The sequence below is a fragment of the Hippocampus guttulatus genome, chromosome 11 (genome assembly GCF_054856545.1).
Source record: "Hippocampus guttulatus isolate MCC_2025c chromosome 11, RoL_Hgut_1.0, whole genome shotgun sequence".
NCBI classification, from domain to species: domain Eukaryota; kingdom Metazoa; phylum Chordata; class Actinopteri; order Syngnathiformes; family Syngnathidae; genus Hippocampus; species Hippocampus guttulatus.
Window position 1 is genome coordinate 13457755 of NC_141271.1, and position 24617 is coordinate 13482371.

The 24617-nt window shown below is 42.3% G+C and overlaps 2 protein-coding genes across 3 annotated transcripts; both read left to right on the top strand.

Annotated features, from left to right (window-relative positions):
* The first annotated feature begins 261 nt into the window (after positions 1–261).
* LOC147198154 (leucine-rich repeat-containing protein 58-like) lies at positions 262–8488 on the top strand. The gene is made up of 4 exons (XM_086124477.1): positions 262–1336; positions 4696–4824; positions 4919–5196; positions 7211–8488. The coding sequence occupies exons 1-4, from the start codon at positions 879–881 to the stop codon at positions 7405–7407; spliced, it is 1062 nt and encodes a 353-aa protein (XP_085980603.1). The 5' UTR covers positions 262–878; the 3' UTR covers positions 7408–8488.
* A 519-nt stretch (positions 8489–9007) lies between these two features.
* On the top strand, positions 9008–23478 carry gpr156 (G protein-coupled receptor 156). Of its 2 annotated transcripts, XM_086124474.1 has the most exons (10): positions 9008–11885; positions 16549–16701; positions 17451–17578; positions 17822–17957; positions 19187–19297; positions 19520–19645; positions 19766–19861; positions 20644–20880; positions 21002–21160; positions 21683–23478. In XM_086124474.1, exons 2-10 carry the CDS (start codon positions 16585–16587, stop codon positions 22916–22918), a joined length of 2346 nt encoding a protein of 781 aa, XP_085980600.1. In that variant the 5' UTR covers positions 9008–11885; positions 16549–16584; the 3' UTR covers positions 22919–23478. The 2 variants fall into 2 exon arrangements, with proteins under 2 accessions (XP_085980600.1, XP_085980601.1); XM_086124475.1 differs by lacking the exon at positions 9008–11885 and having other exon boundaries at positions 16426–16701.
* Positions 23479–24617: the final 1139 nt, after the last annotated feature.

Genomic DNA, 24617 nt, shown 5'->3' on the forward strand with positions numbered 1-24617 from the left:
AATGTTACAATTTGATAAAATTGTGGTGGTGGTGGGGTGTGTGTGTGTGTGTGGGGGGGGGGGGGGGGGGGTCACTTTTAAAGTGATGCTTTGGGACGTTTTTCTTCGAACCACGCTATGCTTAGCCTGCACGGTCTTGCATAATAATGTAACCGAAAAGTAGTGTTGCATAATGTCACTCGAGTTTGAGTTTCCTCCTCCTCCTGGGCAATCGGCAGTCCTCGGGACTGACGGCTTTCTCCCGGCTCCCACCCCCGTTACGACTCTCGCTGGTGCCTCGCGAGGTTCACACCCAGTGCGGGTCCAAGGAAGGGCCCTCGCCTGATTATTGTTTGAGGGTTGTGGGGCGGCTACTCCCATTCCGCTGCGTTCCGGCGGGGCGAGCGCTGGGCGCCTCACCTTCCGGTGAGACCCCACCTCCTTCCCCGCCGGCTTGTGGGCATTTAGCCGCATCAGTGGCCCAAGAGCTCCGGCGTTCCCCACCTCGCGCCACTCGGAGGCATCCCACCACTCGAGGCAAGCTGGTGTTTGAAGGGTGGATCATCATCATTCCCGATTGGAGGACCAATAGCGAACAAGTTAGGCGGGACTTTTAGTCAGGCTCGACCAATCACAAAAGGTGGGAACAACCTCGGGTGCATTAAAGGGCAACTGCAAATGTGGCCCGCACAGCACATGAAAAGCTCATGTGTAGTTCCATGTGATGTTTGGTTTACGAACCCCGAGACTCGGTTAAATGTTGGAGGGAGCGACGAGTGGTTTAGAGCGTGAAAACCAAGAGGGGTGACGAGCTAGTGACGTCCTCGTCTGAGCGAAAATTTCCACACCGGACTTCGCTCGGGGTTTGAAGAAAAACTCTTTAGAAGAAAAGCCTCAAAATGGAGGTTGACAACGGGGCGGCGGTGGGCAGCGGCGGCGTGCTCGACTTTTCGCGCTTGAACTTGAACACTTTCACCGTGGACAGCGTGAGCGACGAGAATAGAAAAGACGCCAATCAGCTCTTTCTGAACAACAACCGTCTGTGCGCGTTGCCCACGTCGGTCACCTACTTCTCCAACCTCCAGTTGCTGGACATCAGCAACAACAGATTGTCGGCCATCGGCGAGGACTTCACACGGCTAGCTAAACTCAGGACGCTCATAGCCAAAAACAACCACCTGAACGAGTTCTCACTGCCAAAGGGCTTCGGTTCCATGCAGCTGGAGGTGCTGAACTTTAGCGGGAACCGCTTCGAGGAGATCCCGCTGCAGTGCACCAAACTACGGCGTCTGCAGTCGCTGTCACTCGGCGGAAACAGACTGAAAAGTATTCCCGCCGAGATTGAAAACCTAACCAGGTGGGTCACTGCTAGCGTGCTCGTCGGATAGAAACGTCACAATGTTACGACTTCTACCTCACACGTGCCGAGTATGATGCAGATGGACGTAATGTCGTCGCTGTTAGATGATTTCGGGTTCAGGAAGGTTGAGGCCTGCGCTACGAGAGCGACGTTCGCGATTCACACGAGGTTACTTCAGGTACGGCTCGGGATTTTCCCCATCACAGCGTGCTCCACAAAAGCGGGGCGTGTCACCATGGCAACGGGGGTTGTGGAGTTCACCTGCGATGGACCCATCAACCTTTGACCCACCAATCATCTTTGTGTGAGGATGAATGGTCACTATTTCAGCTGCACGTTGCGTGTGGGTGATGCCTTCACTGTTTTATTTTTTGTTTTAATCAAGTGGGTTAAAAAATGTTTGTAGCTCTTCATTTAATTTATTTATATAGTGCCTACGTAAATTTATTACATAAGAAGTGCAGTCTATGTATTATTATTATTGTATGAAATACTAAAAGTTGTAGTGACATTGCCCCATTTGTTTGTATTGTTGTTAGAATCTGATTTCTGACTTAATGATACTTATTTGGTAGGTGTCGTAGTAAATGCTTAAAAAACTGCAAGGTTTCGACGTTCTTATTTGTGACATCGGTGTGGCAGCCTCAATTTAATCACACTTGTCTTGCAATAGTCAATATTCCAGACTCTTACCTGTAGCTATAATCAGCTGTGTGTTTGTGTAATACAGCTAAATATTGACTTGGTTTTTGGCAAGCAGTATTTCCGGTTTCTCAACGTAGCTTATTCTTGCAGGGGATGGAAAGCATAAAGATGTTTGGTTTTTAATGAAAGCATCTGAGTGAACTTCTACTTGTGCCAACATGTCAACAACAGTTCTTACAAAACAGTTTTTCTCGGAGTCACAAAATGAAAACATCTGCATATTCAAGTGGAAACAGACATTAGATTGAAGTAGGGTACATGCATCCCTGATTTTAAAAATATGAGAAACTTCACATGTGGCAAAGGAAAATAAGCCAGTGAGTCATTCCAGAATCGTCGGACATTTTACAAAACACAAAAGATTTTTTTTTTAATCTGGGCAAGCTGTTAGGTTATCTGGGGACAGTTGCAAGCTCTTCAACTTGTCATTTTTGTTGTGAATGACTACAATAAACCTTACTCCAATCCGGGTTCAAGGTTTGCGATACAGTGGAACCCCCACTCTTTGCGGGGAATTGGGATCGGGCCGGTCCACTTATAATTGATGTCCATTGAAATGCAGTGGGGGGGGGGGGGGTGATTGTATAATAGTTATTTAATGCAAACCTCAAATTATTCAAAAAACAATGATGAACATCCAATATGCGTTTCCCACAAAAACTAAACACTGTAGGGGAGAAAAACAAACATTTTTTTTCAAATATTGGGGGGGTTGGGGGTTAGTTAATATGTGAATCTGACGGTCCCAAACCACGACAGCAGGGGTCCACAGCTATATCGAATAATAAACACAAGATGTCATACTTTTTCCATTGCAGTGACTTGGTAGATGTGTGAGGTCAAGTCTTCAATCTTTAAAAAAATGTATTTATTTATTGCTAGTCCAGTTTAGTTGCATCGCTCGATATGCGGCAGTCCTAAGGAATGGTCGATTATATGAAAGTGGCGCTTGATTTTTCATGACTTGAGTCAAAATGAAGTGCATGTTCTCTGCTGCAAACAGCACAGGCGTAACTGGTTATTACTTGGCGCTCCAAACAACATGAGACACATGCGAGGAATTTTTACTAATCTTTCTGGGTAAAACTCTGACATGGAAGCATAAGTTCAAAACATTTGGAAAAATGACAAGAGTGTAAATGTAGCCAAATGCACAACCTTTGACACCGTGCCAAGTGGGCACGTTCACGTTTACCTTTCAACTAATACAGTGTATGAATGACGTCATGAGCAGATTAGACGATGTGTGATAGACAGGTCCATAAAATGGACAATATTTTATTTCTTCTTGCTATGTTGCTAATCCGCTGGTACGTATATATTTTTTCAAATTCATTGCATGACCAGGAACAATGGTGTGTGAGAGGCTTTCGTCGTCTGGACCAGTGAAGGTTTAATTGTTTTGCCGTTACGCTTCAGTGACCTGGAGCCCGGTGAAAGATCAGACTTCCACGTCTTAATGCCTTTATCACGCGTGATCCATCACGCGGTGTGCGAGACGTTGTTCAGAAAGTAGCACAGACTAGTAAAAATATGCTTGCATTTCAATTTTTTTTTTGTTGTTGTTTTTTTTGCCCCCGCCATGTGAAAGTTGAGTTGCATAAGAAAGTTGGACTGCAAGTAAATGTTCCCCATTTCCACGAGCATCAACATAATGCAGTATGAGCTCCCCCTATTGGTGAATTTGTTTTTGTCAGTTCAATCTGCTTGGCCGGACATCGTTCAAATCCAGTTTAAAAGTACATTTTATTTGTATAGGACAGATCTTTGATAAATTTGTTGTTCCTGAAAACCATAATTTAAGGCCATAATAACTTTACATAGCCCGTTGCCGAAACCCATGTAACAAATTGCCACATCTGCCTCTGCTTATGCTTCTCAGTGTTTATAAATGTAACTCCTCTGTTAATAAATGAGGAGGATTTTTCGGGCCACGCTGTATTAAAATAGTCAAATTATGAGGGGGGGGGGCCCTAGAATTTCTCATTTTGAGAGCTGCAAAGGTAATCTTGGAATCAAGTTGTATTTCGGGGGAATAGTTTTATTTGGGGGGGATACACTATATGTTTATATCATGTAGTCTGTTGTCCCTTTTTAGGTGAAAACATGGGCAATCATATCAAGTTGCAATTTTATTTTTTAAAAATGTCAGAAGAAAGGTCTCTTTCCCAAGAAAATTGTTATAATAGTATATCGACTTTTTTGAAAGCACAAGTTGTCACATCATTAGAATTCAATCATGTTTAAAGCAAAAAGTGGATAGATTACAAATATTTTTTGTTTAGAAAATTGATAATGAAAACAGTAATACAAGAATAATTGCTATTTTATTTTTGATAAGACATAGTGGTAGGTGTAATGTGACAGTTGTGTTCATTAATACTTAATATGAAGACATTTTGAAATTGGTAAACAAGATAAAAAAAACATCATTAAAAATCATGAAAAGAAAGTTCACACACGCACGCACACACACGATGGAAAAGTCGTGGCCGCTCATGTGCTTATAAATGCATCATTTCCAAGTAGATCTCAAATAAGCTTGAAAAAAAACCCCTATATTAAGCATCATGTGCATTTTTTAAATTTTTTTATTAATGATTCCTGATGTTACATCTTTATGGACCGCTTTTGTCTCTTTGCTTTGGCAGTCTGGAGTTATTGTATCTTGGTGGAAACTTCATCTCAGCCATTCCTGCCGAGGTTGCCAACCTGCCTTACCTGAGCTACTTGGTGCTGTGTGACAACCGTATCCAAAGCGTCCCGCCGCAGCTGACTCGGTAAGTCAAGAACGCCTTGTTGTCATCCCAACAAGCTGCCCTAGCCTCAGCCTGATGATTTCATTCTTTTTTTTTTTTTTTTGTCTGGCTTCAGGCTCCACTCATTGCGCTCGCTGAGTCTCCACAACAACTTGCTCACGTATCTACCTCGGGAGATCCTGAGCCTTCTGCACCTGCAGGAGCTCAGCCTCCGCGGGAACCCGCTGGTGGTGCGCTTCGTCAAGGAGCTGGTGTACGACCCCCCCTCGCTGCTGGAGCTGGCCGGGCGAACCATCAAAAGCAGGAATGTCCCTTACTCGCCGCCAGACATGCCTTCCCACCTGCTCAAGTACTTGGACCTGGCCAGCAAGTGCCCCAACCCCAAATGTGCAGGTCAGTTATTCCGCATCCTAGAAATCTCCAGAAGATAACAAGTTGAAAGCTGATAATGGCTTTTTTTTATCTCTAAAAGCATCTGCAATATGGATTATACTATGCATTGTCATTTATAGCTATGACGTATCAGAAAAAAAAATACCTGTTGCTCATCAAACCTTTAATCCATAAATATTCCTAATATAGATTGAAAACCGGATGTTCTACAGAAAAAAATAAGGGGAAGGCCACGTTTGGAATCAGTATAAAAAATTATTTGAGCTAAGTTGACTTGCATCTCTGGCTGGGAAAAAAAAATACAACCAACCCCCCCCCCCTCCCCCCCCCAAAACTCAAAATTTGTTGACGAGCGTTAAAAAAGCCGAAGAGCGACATATTCCTCAGACGGTGAAGAGACGCGCCTTCTCAATGGCGATCGTCCGGTTCTTTGTCATCTCATTTAACTCTTCTTAAATGAAGGGTGAGTATAATTTTGTTTTTTTTTAGCTTGTCAGCAATAGCCTATAGAAGAGCCACACTTCATTTGGGGTTCTTCAGATGCACTTGAAAAGTTTAATTGTTTAGTTTTACTTTCATTTTTATTTCTAGGTTTAATTCATGGTGGAAAAGTTTTGAAATGATTATTTTACTTTATATACTGACATTTGAACTGGGGTGTGTAGAAATTTGATATCCACTTTATATTAAGATAAGATAAGATATCATTTATTTGTCCCGCAATGGGGAAATTACAATCAGAATTCAGAAAGGAAAAACGCTGGGTAGGGAGAGGTAAAAAAAAAAAAAACCACGCTCGAACTATCCTCTTCCGAGGATAATTTAAGTCCAGGATAAAAAAGACCCTAGCACATGAATAAGCATTAGACAGTTACAACAAGTCACAAGACATAACATGTATAAGGGGGGGGGGGGGGTGAATGGGAAGGGGGGGTAGGGTAGGGTAACCGCGACGCGGCTGACGACGACCAGCCGCACGGTCACCGTTGCGCTCCGCATCATCGAACCACGTCACGGGGGAAAAAGAATCGGAGCGATGAAGACGCTGATAACAAGGATGTGTATGCGCGTGTGGTTGTCCAGTTGTGTATGTGTATGCGTGTACAGGTCATAGCTGCTTCGTCGAGGTCTGCTCATCATGAAGACAGTCCCGGCTTATCAGTCCATGGCCGAGAAGGAGGGGGGTTGGTGGTGGGGGGCCCTAGACTCCATGAGTATTTCCATCCAGGGGAAAGGCCAGATAGCGTTGTTTGTTTTGGAGAGACGGCCGCCAACAATTCCAGACAGCCTTGAGTCCTTGGTCTGTATCTCTCACTGGCGCCGATCAGCCAATCCTCAATTCCTTTTCGAAGCGAAAATTCCAACGTCTCCATGGTATTATCGATCGCGCGGAGTCGCTCCAAACCGCAACAGGTTGAGCTCAGTCACCGCTTGAGTCTGAGTGTTGGACATTCGCGCCCAGCCATCCAGAGTGACCGGCAGCTTCTTCACTTCCAATAGAGCTGCTCCCGTCGGTTGAATTTTGCGATAGAACAGCAAGCTGCCAACACCAAACAGCAGCATACCTGTTATCAAAAGGCCAATAATGTAGATGTCTTCCACGTCCTCCACGGACAGTACTGTCAGGCACACCGGTCTCCACTTTCTCCATGGATCCAGGGCGTATCCGGCAGCAAGTGTCCCCGGAGGGCAAGCAGGCTCCCCACTGCCCGCTCTTTCCGTCAAAATTTTTTTGTCAATTACATCGAGAGACCAGCCAACTAATTCCATGGTTAGTTCTTCGGATGAAAACACAGTAGGAGGCTAGGGAAAAAAGTTGGACAAAAGACAGCACAAGAAGACTAAGTGGCGAGCAGGGGAAAAAAAAAGGTGGGGGGGCAGGGAGCAGAGCAGAAGCGTCCGCCTTCGTCGAGAGCCAAGCAGAAATATTGCTTGTACAGTTAGGTTTTCTGCTCAAATGTGGAATTTTTTTTTTTTTATCGGGCGCCATCATGATTTTCGGTTTGTTCGGCAGGCGTCTACTTTGACTCGTGTGTGCGCCACATCAAGTTTGTGGACTTCTGTGGCAAGTACCGGCTGCCACTCATGCACTACCTGTGCTCGCCCGAGTGCACCACATCGCCCTGCAGCTCCAACCCGCAGAGCGACGCAGAATCTGAGGACGAGAACAGCGTGCCTGCCGACCGCCTCCAGAGGGTTCTGCTGGGCTAGGACATTACCATCTCTACATACGCCGCCCAACATGTACGCCATTCCGCACAATTTCTACTTGTACACATCGAGTCTGAATATATAATGAGTTGTTTAAAACAGTTCCCTGGTGTCTTGGGTCAGTGACACAACTTTGACAAAATACCCAAAGGATAAAGAACGACTGCACAGCACACGGGCGCATTTGATAATACACATACCAAATAGACTTTGGAATCAACTGCAAAAAATGTGCTTGTAAAACCGGAGAAGGTGCGGGGAAAACGTGTTGCTTTTGTAAAAATTGAAACTTGTTGTGCAATGTCACTCCGCTGCGTCCAGACTGCAAATGAATGGCACTTGCTCAAAGCCACCACCCACTAATTTAGCCCGACTGTCACTTGGAAGTGGCTCAGGTTCTTCACCCAGCACAGTTGATCATATCATTGGCAGATACATTTTGTGGGGTGTTAATTGAAGTTGGCCCCATTGTTGGGTAACATTTTCTGAAATCAGTGGATAAATACCTTCATATTATAGAATACGAGCACTTCAAAAGTCCATTTCCTGTAATAGGTCCCCTTTAATATCCATTGCTTGTTCCCAATAGGTAATAATTTAGATTTTATTTCACCCCCACCAAACACAAAAGTGAGGCGCTCCTTTTATTTGACTTTCCCAAGATCAATCCTTGACGTATCCCAGGCACACTACAGGAGTTCCCTCAAGCATAAAAAACAAAGCATAAACATTTGTGTTTTTGGTCAGCGATGCTTAGATACAATACATGACAATACTAATAGCTTCTTCCTAATGTCTTTTCAATACCGTGTTGTTTGTGTGTGTCCAACGATGTATATAAGCACCCTGAAATGTGCCGAGATTACTGCAATTTTTTTTCTAGTCTGATTTTTTTTTTAAATACAGAAAAAGTCTATAACCGAATAACTGCTTTTCTATCAATCGCTTTACAAGAATAAAAAATAATGAACTACTTATTAAATTAACCTGCAGCATACTTTGCTCTTAATCAGAATGTTTCTTATCGATAGGAATATGATGATAATCAATCGTAATAATAAAAGACACGTGCGGTACAGTGTGCCAGACAATTTATTCAAGTTTAAACTATTGTCGATGTTTTATTCTGATTTTAAAAAACTCATCAATGTGGGCCTTTTTTTGTGTGTGTGTATGTGCAAAGACGATTTTCATGCCTAATTGTGCCGATTTCTTAAAATCGCAGCTATAAGGGCCGCAGACGTCGTATAAATGCCCCGCACATGACAAGGGTTGAATGTACAGTGCGAATACTCAACTGAGCCTTTACACATGACAGTCTGCATGAATCCAGACTCGCCTAACAGAGAACAATCAAGACTTGCCAAAGTTACCGTGATAATCCTATGATTATGTATGCGGGCCAACCTTATAAAGGAAACCTATACCGAGCGTTTTCAAAGTGACTGCTCTTCGTTTGTTCTTCAAAAAGAGCTAATGGTTGATGAGTGTCCTACAAATCAATCTCGAGGACACCCTAATAAAAATTCAATCATGCGGGGGAACAAAAATTTTTAATGTTACAATAAAGTTGCATTATGTCAAATCTGAAAGGATTTTGTTTGGGGGGGGGGGATACGTTTTTTTTTAAAGAAAATGTCTTCAGTCTCATTTCTAAAATAAGTGTAATATCTATTTGAGGAAAATATTAACTCCTATTTATTTCTGAGAAAAGTCTTTTTTTTTTCCTGATAGGAATGAAGACCTATAGCTTGTCAATCCTAATGCTTACTTTTTTTTCCCTCTTCACTGTTCACCATCATTTGCTTGAGTGATTGCAACTTCAGTGTATTATTTCATCATTTTTCTTGGCTGACATATTTTTTGTAACATTTGCGCCATCGTTTTGGCACTTTTCCAAATGCTACAAACTTGTGTAAAAACAAACAAAAAAAATTCCTTAAATATTTGACTTATTTCCAGAGGACAGTGCCCATTAATGAACACCAATATTCAATGCAAACGTACATTTTCTGTAGTGAGCGCACATGCTAATTTACACCTGAAGTACTTTTACTGTACTTTAGTGTGACTTTTCCCTTGTCACTATGACCTTTTTTTTTCCACTGATTGTCTGTCGCTGCCTCAAGAGTAAGATCTCCATTTTGCACCATTAGTTACCAAAAGTGGTTCCTTGCTCTTTCAAGGGATTTTCCAACCTGAATTGGCTTTCAACTCCCAACTCTCATGTATCACAATCCAGCTCAGTGACAGGAAACTTGAGGTGCCGCCTGCCAGCAACAAGCGAAGCTGGAAAATTGTTATTGTATAAATGTTTCCAGTTCACACGCATCACATGGACACTTCCGAAGGCACACCTGCACATCTGGCTCGAATTCTGTCTTCATTATGACAATAATGCTCACCCCAAATTGACTCGAACAAAACCTTGGAAAGCAAGTGATTGGAAATTTGCGACAAAACCGTCTCAAGAACCCCTACTGTACTTGAAAAATCTGCCATTTTAGTTTGGAGAATCAGGGGTCCTTTAAAAGGAACTCCTTGAGAATTGAACACATTTCCTGGGCTGTTCAACTTGAAATGATTGATAATCTTCCATGTGACATTTCTTTCCATAGTACTTTTATGAGCACCTCGCAAAGATGCTTGATTGATGTCTTCAAATGAACTGACATTAGATAAAAAGAGTCAATTGTAAGCAATGCTTTAGTAAGGCATCACATCATAGCCTTGCTGAAAGAACTCTAATGGTGACTTTTGCACAGGACCAGGTCAACACCTCACCTTGACGAACTGACTCCTGCTCTGTACGTCAATGAAATATTCAGCCCGTTCGTAATCTGACCATTGTCATCGCCAGCAGGCCTCTAGCAAGCAGCGACATTGCATCTGCGAAACAAATCCATCTTAAACCTGATCCTGATGGCATGATAGCGGCTGACACGCGCCGCATGTAACAGAAACGCTTTTGTTCTTCAACGGGACACGAGCGCGCTGTCATCGGATCCCAAAGCGCTTTCAACGCCTTGACGCATGCTCTTACTTGTGTTGTGTAATCACATTCCACTCGCTTCTGCTTTTTCATGACAATGTTGACTACACCTGCACCATTCAAATTCTGAAAAATGACATAAAATGCCTCAATTCCTTAATGTCCAAAAGTCTTTTATCCAGATCCTCACCAAAAATCCAACAAATCATTTCTAATTTTTCAAATACATTTCAGAACCTGTAAGAATTTTGTTTGCAGATGCTTATTTGCAAAGTTAGTGAAGCACGGTCTAAAACAATAGCAGGTGAGTTGTCACTGTCCAATGGACAGCATGGGTGCCCATTAATACAAAAAAAAAAAGTAAACATGGAAGAAAATACTAAGAATCACCCCAAAAAAATTAGGTGATAGCTGCTTAGCCGCTTGGAGATACATTCATCGAATTGAACCATTACTCAGATGGAAAAGTGCATACCTGCTTTTCTTTCGACAGTGAGTACAATATAATAATACCCACTTTTCCGCTTTTGATTGAAATTGTCAGGCATGTATTCTTTTTAATGTGCTTACTGTTTGCAGTGCATCATCATACAGTTTCGAATATTTTGAATAACTTGTGAGAAAGATGACACATGTACCTCTCTGTTTGTGGTAATGCGAGTGTATTTTGAACATTATTGTGTTTATATTACAATCATATCTTGGTGTGTCTCAAAGCTGTGAGCAGTGTTGACACGCCCTCATCAGGAATGACGCTGTCTATGTGTGTGTGTGTGTGTGTGTGTGCGCGTGTGTGTATATGTGTATGTTCTTGTCTTTCTGTCTTAGTGTGGTCCCCACCCTTGACATCCCACCTTTGTGTGGCCATTGCTACGGCAACTTGTTTGGATGAGAGGCTTCTACCTTCATCAATTGTTTGTCAAGCTTGGCATTACAAATGTTGGTGAAGTTTTCAGACCACCTTGATGCATCCAAATATTATCACGGCAGCCTATGCAGACACATGATCTCTGTGTATGTGTGTGTGTGTGTGTGTGTGTGTATCTCTTTCCATTCAAACAAGCGTATTTATTTGTTGCATAGTAGACTTGCCGACATGTGCCACCCTGTCCCCGAGGACTCTGTCACAACCTGAGTGGGCCACCACAGTTTAAACCCTGTTGGCTGTAGACATGTGGGAGAGAGAGAAAGAGAGAGAGCCTCGCACACACACACACACACACACACACACACACACACACACACACACACACACCCTTCCTGTGACACACGCACACACACACACCTCCCTCCTCACTAACTCTCAGTGTGCCGAGCTTCTCCTGACAGGAGGTGGTGTGGAAAGTTTGACGCGTGCTTGGAAATGGGATTCTGATCAAGCGTGAGGATCCAACGTGAAGCCATGCTTGCTGTCGCTTCTTCATCCAAGCATACCGGAGTCATGTGCCATGGAAACCGAAACGGGACCAGTTGGGATCACCCTAAGGTTGGCTTGATTCATTTTATACTCCTTTGAGTCTGTTCTGGCTCTTTTGTCAGGTAGGCGAATTGGTGAGTTCATAACTTCCTCTTGTGATGAAAGCATGACAAATATTCACGTAGATGTAATCAGTCTTAATTGCCAACAAACGGAGAAAAAAAACCTGGGAAAAAATAATGATGACAAAATGAAATGCGATACAAGGAAACGATATTTGCCATTTCTTTTTTTGTTTCAATTACACAGACATTGTGCTGCTCCTTTTGATGTGTGCCCCTTGGCCACCAGGGGGCAGAACAATATGGACATCGAGACCCACATGAAAAAGAGTTTCACAACTGACTCAGTAAACCGGAGTAATAGTAATCTTTATTGTTTTTTTTTTTTGCACCGGGTAAAGAATGTATGCCTGTCAGTATTGTTATATTGTCTGTCTACACATGTTGCGCCACCATTAGCGAAGAGCTAGTTCAATATGACTAATTAATAACTAATGTTTTATGAATATTACTCCAGATCTCACTTCCTATTCGGGTTTGGAGCATGAAAACGCAACAGTCTTCACAATACGACAATGTAACAAAGAACAACAAAGGCACTACTTCTCGCCATGAAGAGATATTATCTGAGTGGAGACTAAGGGCAACGATTAACCGGCATTGCAGCCAAGTGGAGATTGTGGACGAACACACTGCATCTTTATTTTGCTCATTTACTGCTCCTCGTCTTAATTAACCACGAGTGACCCGCAGTGAAAACCATCTGCCATATGCTATCAATAAAGAACACTTGGGACTCTTGCCGACCAGGCACCAGAAGTTGTACTTCATAGTATCTCATAGAGTAGGTAAATGAAGGTATGTCTCCCACCGAGCCGACTCATCTAACCAGGTTATATTCTTGACCCTCTCTCCAACAGGGCGCCATTGGTGCAAAATGCACCACCATGCGCCCAGAGATTATCCCCAATAAATTGCATTCTCACTCAGCTCAGAAAATAAACTCATAAAGGGAGCATTGGACGAGGTGGAATGCCTCAATATTGGCCTCTCAACTCGGATTTACATGAGGCCAGCAGCCGCAGTTAATCTTAATCCTGAAAGTGGGATAACTGCAATACAGCGCAAACGGGGCTGGATTTTATCGCTTCGATTAAAAAGTCAGACAGGAGGGAAGATCAGTCTCAAGAGGGCTACATTCTTTACATTGCGATAATCGATCCGATAAAGGCCTGATTGTTGGAGGTCTCTGAAAGATCATCTTGAGTGATTATCTCGCGGTGTAGGATTTGTTGAGAGTGACTTTTCCCTCCATAATCTACTCGTAAAATCAGATCTGACAATCATTAATGTTAGAACGATTTCAAACGCGAAACCGCACGCGTAATGATTCATGTTTACCATTTCCGATTGAAATATGGCGCTTCACCCATCGCGCACGGTGAGGATAATCTTTCAAAGACACTCCGTTGCTCGGGGTTTACTTGCTGTTTAGCATTCAGGGGTTTCAAACAATGTTGTCTGTCACGTTGACGATACATTTTAAAATCCCCTCGCTGACGAATGTCAGGCCATCTTTGCTGACCTTTCCACTGCCACAAAGTGGGGTTCTTGAAAAACGGGGAGGAAATGCCTCTTTTGAGCAGGGGGCTTTCCTGCAGGAAGTAGCGGGGAGTGCAAGCTAAACTCGGAAAAGTGACGAAAAGGACAAGAACAGGAACTGCAGACATTTCCCAGATATGCTGCTGCATTGTTCTCTCAACACCGTTAATTTTAGTCGAAGTAGGTCAATGTGGGCGATACCATCAATTTGTATTTGTTTCTTTAGGGAAAGATGATTTTGCTGCTTTGATTCAAAAAGAGCTTATGACACATAAAATGCAACAAATCCTCTCGCGATGTTGTTTTAATGGCTCCTTATTCACAGTAGTCATTTTGACATAGTAAAACAGTACACAATCGAGCATTCAGCAAACTTTGTGGAATAGAATAAGCATTTTTTGGTCCTGCTAATACAGCAAAGCGAAAAGTAAGGACTTTTTTTTTTTTAAGTGTAGCTTTTCTTTCTTTGGATCATTACACATGTTCCACACGTGATTGACAGATTTTGTTATGGTCCAACGTAACCCAAGTTGGAACATTTTGGCCATAATTCTCAAAGGTATATTTGGCGTAAGCGCAACCACAAAAACTTCAGGCTTCTGTTGGAAAACACGAAAAAAATGAAAAGCCTACTAGGACAGCTCGATTTCACTTGGGGTGAATCACAGGCACTTGAAATGGCGACTTGTCGTGTGCTGACTCCGAATTAACCTGAGTGTGAATTTGAATTGTTCATTCTGAACACAGCCGCATCTCCAGTTTTAAAATGGTGCGCATACTTATGCAATCCCATCTTTTTCAGTTGTTTATTTTGACTTCCCCTCTTAAAAACATTTGTTTTGTATTTAATTGTACAGAATTTCACAACTGACTCAGTAAACTGGAGTCATCGTAATATATTTTTTGCACCGGGTAAATTAGTATGCCTGTCAGTATTGTTGTTATATTGTCTGTCTACACATGTTGCACCACCATTTGTGAAGCGCTGGTTCAATACGACTAACTAATAACTAATGTTTTAAGATTAAGATATCCTTTATTTGTCCCGCAATGGGGAAATTACAATCAGAATTCAGAAAGCAAAAACGCTGGGTAGGGAGAGGGAAAAAAAAAAAACCCACGATCGAACTATCCTCTTCCGAGGATAATTTAAGTCCAGGATAAAAATTTTTTTATGAATACTACTCCAGATTGAACAGATTTGAACATAGGTGTGCAGACTTTTTATGTCCACTTTATTTACAAGATCAGGCGATGTGACAAAAAAAAAATGCAGTGGAAGTACAGTACGTGCGTACATGCACTTAATGGCAAAGACTCTCCGTAATTTCAACTAACGCCCCAGGCTAAACTTAGCTCTTCACAACACCCAACCATTTTCGGAACCGCTTATGTAAAGATGTTACTCAATCCAGATGCAATGACTACTGTCAAGTGTTTCGGTGCCGTTTTGCGGGAGCTTTGAGTGCTCCGTGATGGCTCAGACCTGATAAACTTTAGACAATGAGCAAGACAGGATGCCTGCTGCATCATGTTGCTCAGGTAAACGCCGGTCTGAGCCACATGTGGCTGAGTCACAGTCGGTCGGTGTGAGTTTCAGCCACGCGAGCGCAAGTACATGTCGGTGCAGAGAGGGCAGGCGGGTGAAAATGCCTGCAGGCACTTTGCTCAGTCCATGTCTATGTTTGTCACTCCTACATTTTCTGTTTGTCAGAGGGGCAAATTACAGCTTTGGTGTTGTACGCGCTCTACTCGCGATAAAAATAAAAGAGATATTTACTAGTGTCGTCTCGCAGCAATAACATTACACAAAATTTTCAATCCTATACCCAAGCAAGTATTATGTACAATCAAAGGCTGGAGCTGTAATAACAAGAGACAATTGTGCTTTACCCGTGTGCGTGGTTTCATGAAACGAATGACATCACTTCAGGAAATAATAAATTGTAATAACCAGCCTCAACTCTCGGTGCATTTGGTCAATATCATGAGATCCAATACAATGTTGTATCAAAAATCAAAACAAAATGTAACAGATAATTATTATTCATTTTATAAATTAAAGAAATAGGAAAATAGAAAGAGTAAAAAAAAGAACAATCATAATTATTACTATTAATGGAAAACTATCAGGTATGAAACTAATATTGGTACAGAACTGTACAACAAATATGGTATTGAATTAACATTGCTGTACATTCAGGTACTAAATTAGTACTTGAAAAGTGCTCCTCTGTGAAAACCCACAAAGAAAGATTAGGCATTTCATTGTTGACCTTAATTGAAAAGTTTGTTTTCAAAAGCTTTGAATCATGCTTAAAATAATTCCACACTGTTCAACAAATGTGATAGCAAGAAAAACAAAATAAGATTTAATGTTGCTGATGTGTTTTTTTTTTCTGATTCCCGCACACCCCCGGTAGAAACTGACAACCTTTCAGGTACAGCAACTAAACTATGGAATTGGTAGAAAACTGCCTTTTCTTTTCGGTACAGTACTGAAATAAGTATAATAAGAAAAGAGATAATATTTCGTGCGTAGCAGTATAGCATTAAAATGAGTAGAACAAGACACATTTTCAAGTGCAATCAGAAAATCACTAAAATTAGTATCAAATCGACTTATTTTGAGGTACAACAAAGATACAAGGTTTTACATGCGTAGATCGTTGATTCTGTATTCTTCAGTACAAAAAAAATCATGAATGTTATTTGAAAACTTTCTTGTACAAAAGAGCCAGCATTAATCTGTCATGTGAGATCATCAAAAACAGCTCTTAGCGACCCAACGATAAATTGTATTACCGGTAATTGAATACCTCTTTGACAGTTTCTATTAGAACCTAACGTAACTATATACTTTTCCACGACAGAACTTAGACAGATCTTGTTTTGGATTTTGCAATTGTCAACCTAATCAAGTGTCTTCTTCGTTGTTCCCCGGCATCTCTATCTGAAAAGTCTCTGTCACAGCACCACACTGTGGATGCTATGTGTACTGCGATTGGAAAGTAAAATCCTTTTTTCTGTCTTCCAACAACCAGACCTTTTCTTGTTATATTTAACAGGATATGCGCGTGAAACTGGACTGACTGAGGCCAGTCATGGAGGCTGAGTGGAACTGCAGCTCCCGCTGTGATTCCGAGCTGTGTCTCAGCCACTCAAGGATCCACAGGCAGGAGGTCATGGAGGTGTTGCAGAGACTCTGCAGTCTCAGTCGGGTAATCATTGCTAGCGGCCACATTTAAACATTTATTTTGCAGGGCACCCAGGAAGTACTCCCCGTGCTTCATTTGTCACCCACTTGGAAATTTTACGGAGTTATTCAAAAATGATTGAAAACAAGGACTAATGTTGAACTGAGCGCTTGATTGAAACGAAAGTTGTGCTTTTCCGCCATCTTGCTTGGCATATTGCTGCCAAAAAACTATTTGGAAATGTGTTGAGGAACTTCATTTGGACTAAGTAGTGCTTTGCTGCCATTTTGTGGCATTTTAGGCAATTCTACACCTTTTTTAGGTGCGTGTCAATTACTTGCAGATTCTTGCTCGTCACTACAGGGAACAAATGCTTTCCGACCTGATGGAGCTTGAAAGGTGACGCAAAGAGGAATGGGTGCAACTTAGTAAGATAGTTGTGTCAACCTTGTCATTTCATTTTTTAATTAAAAAATCAGTAAAGGAGAGTGGCACCTCGACTTCCAACATTTTTCAAGTTAAGTTTAAAGTTTGTTTTTTTTTCTTTGTTTTGTGAGCCAACATTTGATGGACAAGCAAGCTTCTGATACCTCGCCTCTCGAGTCAGATTTAATTCTTAAATATAGAATTTTAAATTTTTAATTTTGTGGGTAGAAACTTGAGAGCACAACTTGAATTTATTCCGTGATAGAATAAGGCGAAAACATCAAAATGTGAAGCACTGTGAATATTTTTGAGATGATCATGAGGCATGTGTACTTTTTTTTCCCCAGATGGTCATGGATGTCCCGAGACGCTCGCTCTCCCCGGTGTTGAGCGCCGTGGTATGGACGCTGCTCTCCTGCGGCATCCTGCTGGCCTTCTGCTTCCTGCTCTTCACCCTTCGCTTCAAAAACAACAGGTGGTGAAACGCTAAGTTCAATCGCTTATTCTAACACTCATCATTTGAAATGAGTGGAACATTGGCATATTGTCAGATACAAAAGTTAAGGCACTAAAATTTCTCAAAAATTGACTTTCTTGTGTGCACAAAATGTACTAAAAATGAGTAGAAACAGTTCTTCGCAAACACAATCTTAAACTCTTTATAACTCTTTGACCGTGTCAATCAAAACTGTACACTCTTTTCTTTTTTTTCTCCAAGGATAGTGAAGATGTCGAGTCCCAACCTAAATGTCCTGAGTCTCTTCGGAAGTGTCCTCACCTACAGCAGCGGCTTCCTGTTTGCCGTCGATCCGCGACCGCACCCTCAAATGGAAGCGTCGACAGCTGTACTACATGTGGGTACAGTAGCTCTCACTTCAATGGAAGGCTAATCAGAAAATTATTCAAGATATCTGATATCTATCTTAAGTTCCTCTCTTGGTCATCACTAATAAGACTAATAAGAATTCAGTGCACTGGTAGAATTATTTTGTCACACTTGTAATGTTTTTTTTTCATACTAGTGCCATACTTGGGCCTGCTAGTGTATATATGGACCTTAAAATGGATACCAATGATATCTAATAAATGCTCAAACAGATTAGGAATCTTTTTTGTTGTCCTTCTTCAGTGAAGGCTGAAGAAACAGTGGCTAGTTGCAGGGTAAATATTTATACTTTTGTTTTGTCATTTTCATCATATAATGCCTGTAGTTGTCTGTTGTCAAACTTAACATGTCCACTCTGTCATAGTGAAATATCACTTGGTATAAAACCTGATATATTTGTTAAACAGTACACAATCAGCTTGCTAACCGAATCATGTTGCTAAGTGAAGGTCCACCATGTGCTCGGTAAGCGCTAACATTAGCCACAAATGTCCACCCTGTCAGTAAGAGCGCATCTTTTGCTCTTCACACATACAGTATATTGTCTGATTGCAGGTAATTCAGAGAAAATAAAAATTGGAGAACTTGGCCCGTATATATTTCTAACATTATACCCTTTATGTAGTACAATAAATATGAAGTTGAATGGAAAGTATCTGAATTTTGGGAGTGAAATGGGGAAGTCTCAAATGCACCTTATTGCGATATTGACTCCCAAACACTGAAATGGTTCACAATATTCAATAATTGCCATTTTGTCATTGTTCTTCGATTACAGTACAACCGTATTTTCCGCACTATAAGGCGCATCTAAAAGCATTCAATTTTCTCAAAAGCCAACAGCGCGCCCTATAATCTGATGTGCTTTATATATGGATCAGTATTCTGATTTCTTGGACGTAGTATTTGAAATATTCTGTTAAGCGCTTTGTTACAGCTGCAAGCCGTTGTGAAAGTTCTATATAAATGAAGCTGTATTGTATTGTATTGTATTCCTTTAATGTAGCTCCATCTAGTGGATGCATAATGCAACCACAGCCAATATTATAACTTCTATTCATTACAGTATATGCACCTTAGACTGCGGTGCGCCCTGTATATGAAAACCGATTAAAAGTAGGCCATTCATTGAAGGTGCAGCTTATACTCTAGAGCGCGTTACAGTGTGTAAAATACAGTCCATGTTTCCCTCCACAGGCCCGGGTGTGGACCCTCTGTCTCGGCAGCACGATGGTGTTTGGACCCATTTTAGGAAAAACATGGCGCCTGTACAGAGTGTTCACCCAGAGAGTGCCCGACAAGAGAGTGGTAGGTATGACCATGGAGCTGATCTTGTTATTCGAACCTACTAGTTATTGTTGTTGTTTTTTTTAAACGCAGCACAGTGTACTAAGTGTGAGCATATCTACGTCACAGATCCGAGGTTACAAATATCACAATGCAATCCCTGTACTCAAAAGACTTTAAGGATCTTTCACCAACACCTAGGTCCTAGTTCACTGGTACTCCTTTTACACTCCCACATGTCAGATCATCAGAGACATTCAGCTAATGGCCATGGTGGCTCTCTTGATCCTGGTGGACCTGCTGGTCCTGACTGCCTGGAACCTCTCAGACCCCATTCGCTGTTCTCGATCACTCGGTGCAGTCGTTAAGGTGAGTCTAATACAGTCGGATTGATGAATATCAAAATTTCTCTAAAGGCCGACAGGCTATATATTTGTTATGTTTGTGTGTGGTTTCCCCTGACCAACGGTATGTTTTTCTCCATTCTAGATGGTGGATAAGAACATCTCCTATTCTTTGTCTCAGCTTGATTCCTGCTCTTCTGCTTACTCTGATCTGTGGGTTATGATTATAGTTGTTAAAAAGGTAAGTTATCTCCCCACTCTCCACAAATAGAACCATCTGAGGGCTCATTGGATATAACGTTTAGGTTTGCTTTTCTTCCCATAAGTGTAATGATGCAGTGTTATGGAAGGGCCACGCAGAAACTACAATAAAATAATGGTACTGTATTAAAATAAAGTTAGAGAACAAATTTGTCAAGGGAATAAATTTGTCGTTTTATGAGAGTAGAGATGGAAAAAACATTTGTAGTTTTAAAGGGACAAGTAATATTGTTGAATGAATGAAGTCTAATAATCACAAGACTAAAATCATAACATTATGAGAAAATATTTTAACCCAAATAAAGTTACGGGAAGCAGTTGTAACCATTTCAAAAGTTGTTAATTTATGGGGTGATGTCATAATTTCACGAGACAACGGTCCTTATTTTATGTATTGTCATTGATTTAACAATTTTAGGGAAATTAAACAGCAGTTTTACTGGATTATAGTGACAGCAACACAGTTTTTGACAAATAAATTATATTAAGAAAATATATTTTTAAACTAACATTAAAAGGAAAGTTTTAATTTGTAATTTTTTTTTAATGAAATAAGATGTTTTAAATAAGTCATAATTCCACAAAAACTAGCCATAATTCAACATAATATCATAATTTCTGTCAAGATAGTAACATTTGTGTGAGAATGTCAACAGTCACTCATTAAAACGATATCTTCCCTTGTAATTTTCCCATTATAGTGTGACCCTAAGAGACTTTTTGAAATGTCCAAAACAATTTCTTCACCCTGTCCTTCTTCAGGGGTGTCTCCTGCTCTACGGCACATATCTGGCCGGCCTGACCAGCAACGTCAGCCACCCTCCGGTCAACCAGTCCCCCACCATTCTCACCGCCGTCTCCTTGGTTACCTTCTGTGCCGGCGTGGCCATACCGGTATCCATCTTCATGCCGGCTTGGCCCAACGTGGTCTACAGCATCGTGGCTGGTGCCATTTTCATCTGCACGCTCGCCACCAACTGCATGCTCTTCGTGCCCCAGGTTAGAAACCTCATCGTCAAGAGAATGTGGGGGCAATGTATATTAAATTAGAAGAAAACTTTTTTTTTAATTGTTTGTTTGGGGGGTTTTTTTCTCCCTTTGCAATTGCCTATATGAGCAGCTGACCGAGTGGAGGCATTTTGAGGACGACCACCACAACTCCAGTCAGATGGCCAAGTACTTCAGCAGCCCCAGTAAAAGCCAGCCTACAGTCTACAGCCAGGAAGATATCTACTTCCTCCTCGGGGAGAACAACTCCATGAAAAAGCTTCTCAGCGAGGTACTATGAAGCCACATCTTTTATCCATCCATCCATTTTCCGATCCGCTTATCCTCACAAGGGTCACGGAGGGTGCTTGAGCCTATTCCAGCTGTCATCGGGCAGTAGGCGGGGGACACCCTGAACCAGTTGCCAGCCAATCGCAGGGAACACAGAGACAAACAACCATCCGTGCTCACACTCACACCTAGCGACAATTTGGAGTGTTCGAAAACAAGTCCATTTGCCCAGCCATCCATTCATTTTCTATCCTGCTTATCCTGTCCTGGGTCAACTTTGTACAAATGGGACTATAAACGATTACTGATTATTTAATAATCCAAATAATGATAGTTGTAATATTGTGATTTGCTAGCCATCAGTCCTGGGTGTACCCCGTATCTATCTTAACGTCAGTTATAGACTCCAGCTCACCCACAATCCTGATGAAGTGCTATGGACGCAGGGTGAATAGAGAATTCTTTTGGTCCGAAGCTCTTGAAACGCAGAGGTTTAACTTCATTTTTATTTGCTGTTTTCCAGAAGAACGCTGTGATTGACAGCTTGCAAGAGCAGGTGAGCAACGCCAAAGACAAACTTCTGCGCCTGGTGTCAGCCAGCCAAACGTCCGAGGAGCAGGAGGCGGACAACTTCCAGTCCTCCTCCACTCAGACCACAGAACTTCAGTCCTGTCGACTTTCAGCTTCTCTACCTCATGGCGATGTCAAGTCCAGACTCTCACCGCCACCGCCTGTTTCCCCTCGTCTTGTCGCTGTTCCCTCGTCAACTAGTTGTCCGGGATCTTACGATCATTCCTCTTTGCCATCTTGTGTAACACCCATCGCTGCCCCATCTCCTCTTTCCCGTGGATTGGATGCAGACCCGTGCGAGTTCAGAGCAGAGGATCCACTCCACTCTTCGGGCTTTCATAGGACAGCAGAGGAGAAGGTGAAATTTGTCACGTTCCCACAATCCCCCAGACTTGTGAACCCTTTTGAGGTAGAAACGTTGACCAGTGGACCAACATCGCCCTTGGGACCAAACGCCAGACCAGCTGGTTTCGTTAGTAGCGAGAAGTTGCAGGAGATCCTCCAAGAACTGAGTGTGGACACGGTCTTGGCAACTGTTCTAAAATCTGCGAGGGTGCCTTCTCATAGCAGATTTCCAGAGGATTCCCCACTTTCACCCATCTCTATGCGGACACCGCGTTCCCCTAACTCTCCTGTAGTCTTTCGCTACCCCAGCATCTCACCCTACGCTATGCGGAAACGTCGACCGCCTTTCCATTCGCCCAGACGTGGTTTGACGCCACCTTGCCTTCACGCAGATAGGCGGATAAGGGACGGCTGTCAGAATCGAAAGAAGCATCCGGAGGGAATCACCCTAAATGGGGGAGTTTCGGGGGATGGTTCCATCCTCCAGGTTCCCAAATGCGATTTTGACTTGAAAGATGAAGACGTGGGAAGTATGGCATCAAGGTCTCACAAATGTTCTCCGGAGCACGTCAATACATCTGACATGGAGATGGGTCGCGATAGCCAGGAGCTCAGCAAGGAGCTCGCCCGCAGACACAGCGGGGGCCTCCACGGGTACTGGGATTCAGACTCAAGCAGCTCCACGGAGTACTCTTTCTACCACAGACCCTATTGCGACTCTTGCTTGCAGCGAGGCTCGCTGCTGTCCTCGGACTCCTCGGACAGCGAGTACGAAGGTTATCAACTCTGCCGCTCTGCACATCCGGTGGTGTTCAAGGAAGACCTCAAACCAACATTTGTGTAAATACCATTTGTGTTTTCAATGAATACACAAGATTGAATAAAAAAACAACAACTCCATAGCGGCGACGCTCATCTGCATTTAATTGTCATTGAATTCATTTGACTACATTTTGGTGTAATTGTATTTAAGGACACACACTGGCTGTGTCTTTACTCTCCACACAAAAAATTCTTTACAGAGGAAGCAGCAAGCCACTCTACTTCAATCCTTTCAAGTCTATCATCCTTTTGCACCCAGAAACCTGACATCTCCCTCCTTTCTGTTGAAGGTATGCTTTCCGGACTTTTATTTGTTTAAATGTCTTTGATTGTGGCAAACACAGAACTGTTGGCCTGAAATATATCATTCTATATACGACTCGAGGCCCCATTGAAACGTCCAATACTGCCATCTGGTGTTTCAACGGACATGACGGGCCATGCAGTGTTTGATGAGATTTCGTTTGACTGTTTGACATTGGCCCAAAGTATTCAAATGTGCATGCTTGTGATTTTTGTTTCAATACCTCGCTTTTGCAACACCCGTCCCATTATACCCCAGTAAATTTGTACATAATCTAATTTCATGTATTTTTCATTATGTGGTGCTAAGGAACACAACAGAGTCCCAATGACCCTCAAACACTCCACTGATCTTACATAAGCCTGCATGAAGAGATCAACACAAAGTATACAAATTGCCAAAGGGTACCAAACAGACAGCGTTTCTATGCTTCTTTGCTTTGTTTTTTACTTACACTATAATCATTTGGTTTGACAGTGGGGCGGGCGGTTGGATAGTATAACGTGAGATGACAAAAATATATTTTTTGGCATTCATTTTTGCTTTTTAAATAAGAAAAAAAGTCTGTTTATTTTGGTCTCGCCGCTGCATCTCGCATTATTTTTGCTCGGTTGCTTTATTTCTGGGACACGACTTTTCATTCTGCATATTGAAGCACTGAAGGGCAGACTTGGGATGAATTCCCTTTGTAGCGCACAACACAGGAGATACAAACCACACAAAAGGCTCTCCTCCAGCTTTCATGTGTGGGAGGGAAGACCAACTAAGATTAGCCTATTACAATTTTTTATATGAAGGCCGCTGACACACTTAAAACCAAATAGCTGAGTAAAGAAAGCTGCGTAAATACAGCACACAGATGCAATAAAGCAGAACAAAATTTATATTTGTAGACTGCTAATTCATTTCCAAATTTTGATCACTATTCTGTTTTAAATGTAGATGGAACAGATTACCGGTTTGACAGTGTATCATGGTTTTAAAATGCGAAGGCTTCAATACTGCTAATACTCACTGATAATGAGAACTTCTTTCCTTTTTCAGTCATGAACACTTCTTTTCTGGGGGGACTTCTAAGAGGGGCACAATATGATTGTCTACTTGCAGAGATGAGTAAACCAGACCTCTTATTTAAGTTAACTGCTTGCCGGCCTCCCTGTGTGGAGTTTGCATGTTCTCCCCGGGCCTGCGTGGGTTTTCTCCGGGTGCTCCGGTTTCCTCCCACATTCCAAAAACATGCATAGCAGGTTGATTGGACGCTCTAAATTGTCCCTAGGTGTGAGTGTGGGCTTGGATGGTTGTTCGTCTCTGTGTGCCCTGCGATTGGCTGGCAACCGATTCAGGGTGTCCCCCGTCTACTGCCCGAAGACAGCTGGGATAGGCTCCAGCACCCCCCGTGACCCTAGTGAGGATCAAG

What these genes read in the sequence shown, in the direction of transcription:
- LOC147198154 (XM_086124477.1), top strand. Translation starts at nt 879, where the DNA reads ATGGAGGTTGACAACGGGGCGGCGGTGGGCAGCGGCGGCGTGCTCGAC. An exon ending in GTCCCGCCGCAGCTGACTCG is followed by an intron (nt 4,825 to 4,918) that starts GTAAGTCAAGAA and finishes GTCTGGCTTCAG; the next exon opens with GCTCCACTCATTGCGCTCGC. An exon ending in CCCCAACCCCAAATGTGCAG is followed by an intron (nt 5,197 to 7,210) that starts GTCAGTTATTCC and finishes TTTGTTCGGCAG; the next exon opens with GCGTCTACTTTGACTCGTGT.
- gpr156 (XM_086124474.1), top strand. Translation starts at nt 16,585, where the DNA reads ATGGAGGCTGAGTGGAACTGCAGCTCCCGCTGTGATTCCGAGCTGTGT. An exon ending in CTTCGCTTCAAAAACAACAG is followed by an intron (nt 17,579 to 17,821) that starts GTGGTGAAACGC and finishes TTTTTCTCCAAG; the next exon opens with GATAGTGAAGATGTCGAGTC. An exon ending in GAGTGCCCGACAAGAGAGTG is followed by an intron (nt 19,298 to 19,519) that starts GTAGGTATGACC and finishes CCCACATGTCAG; the next exon opens with ATCATCAGAGACATTCAGCT.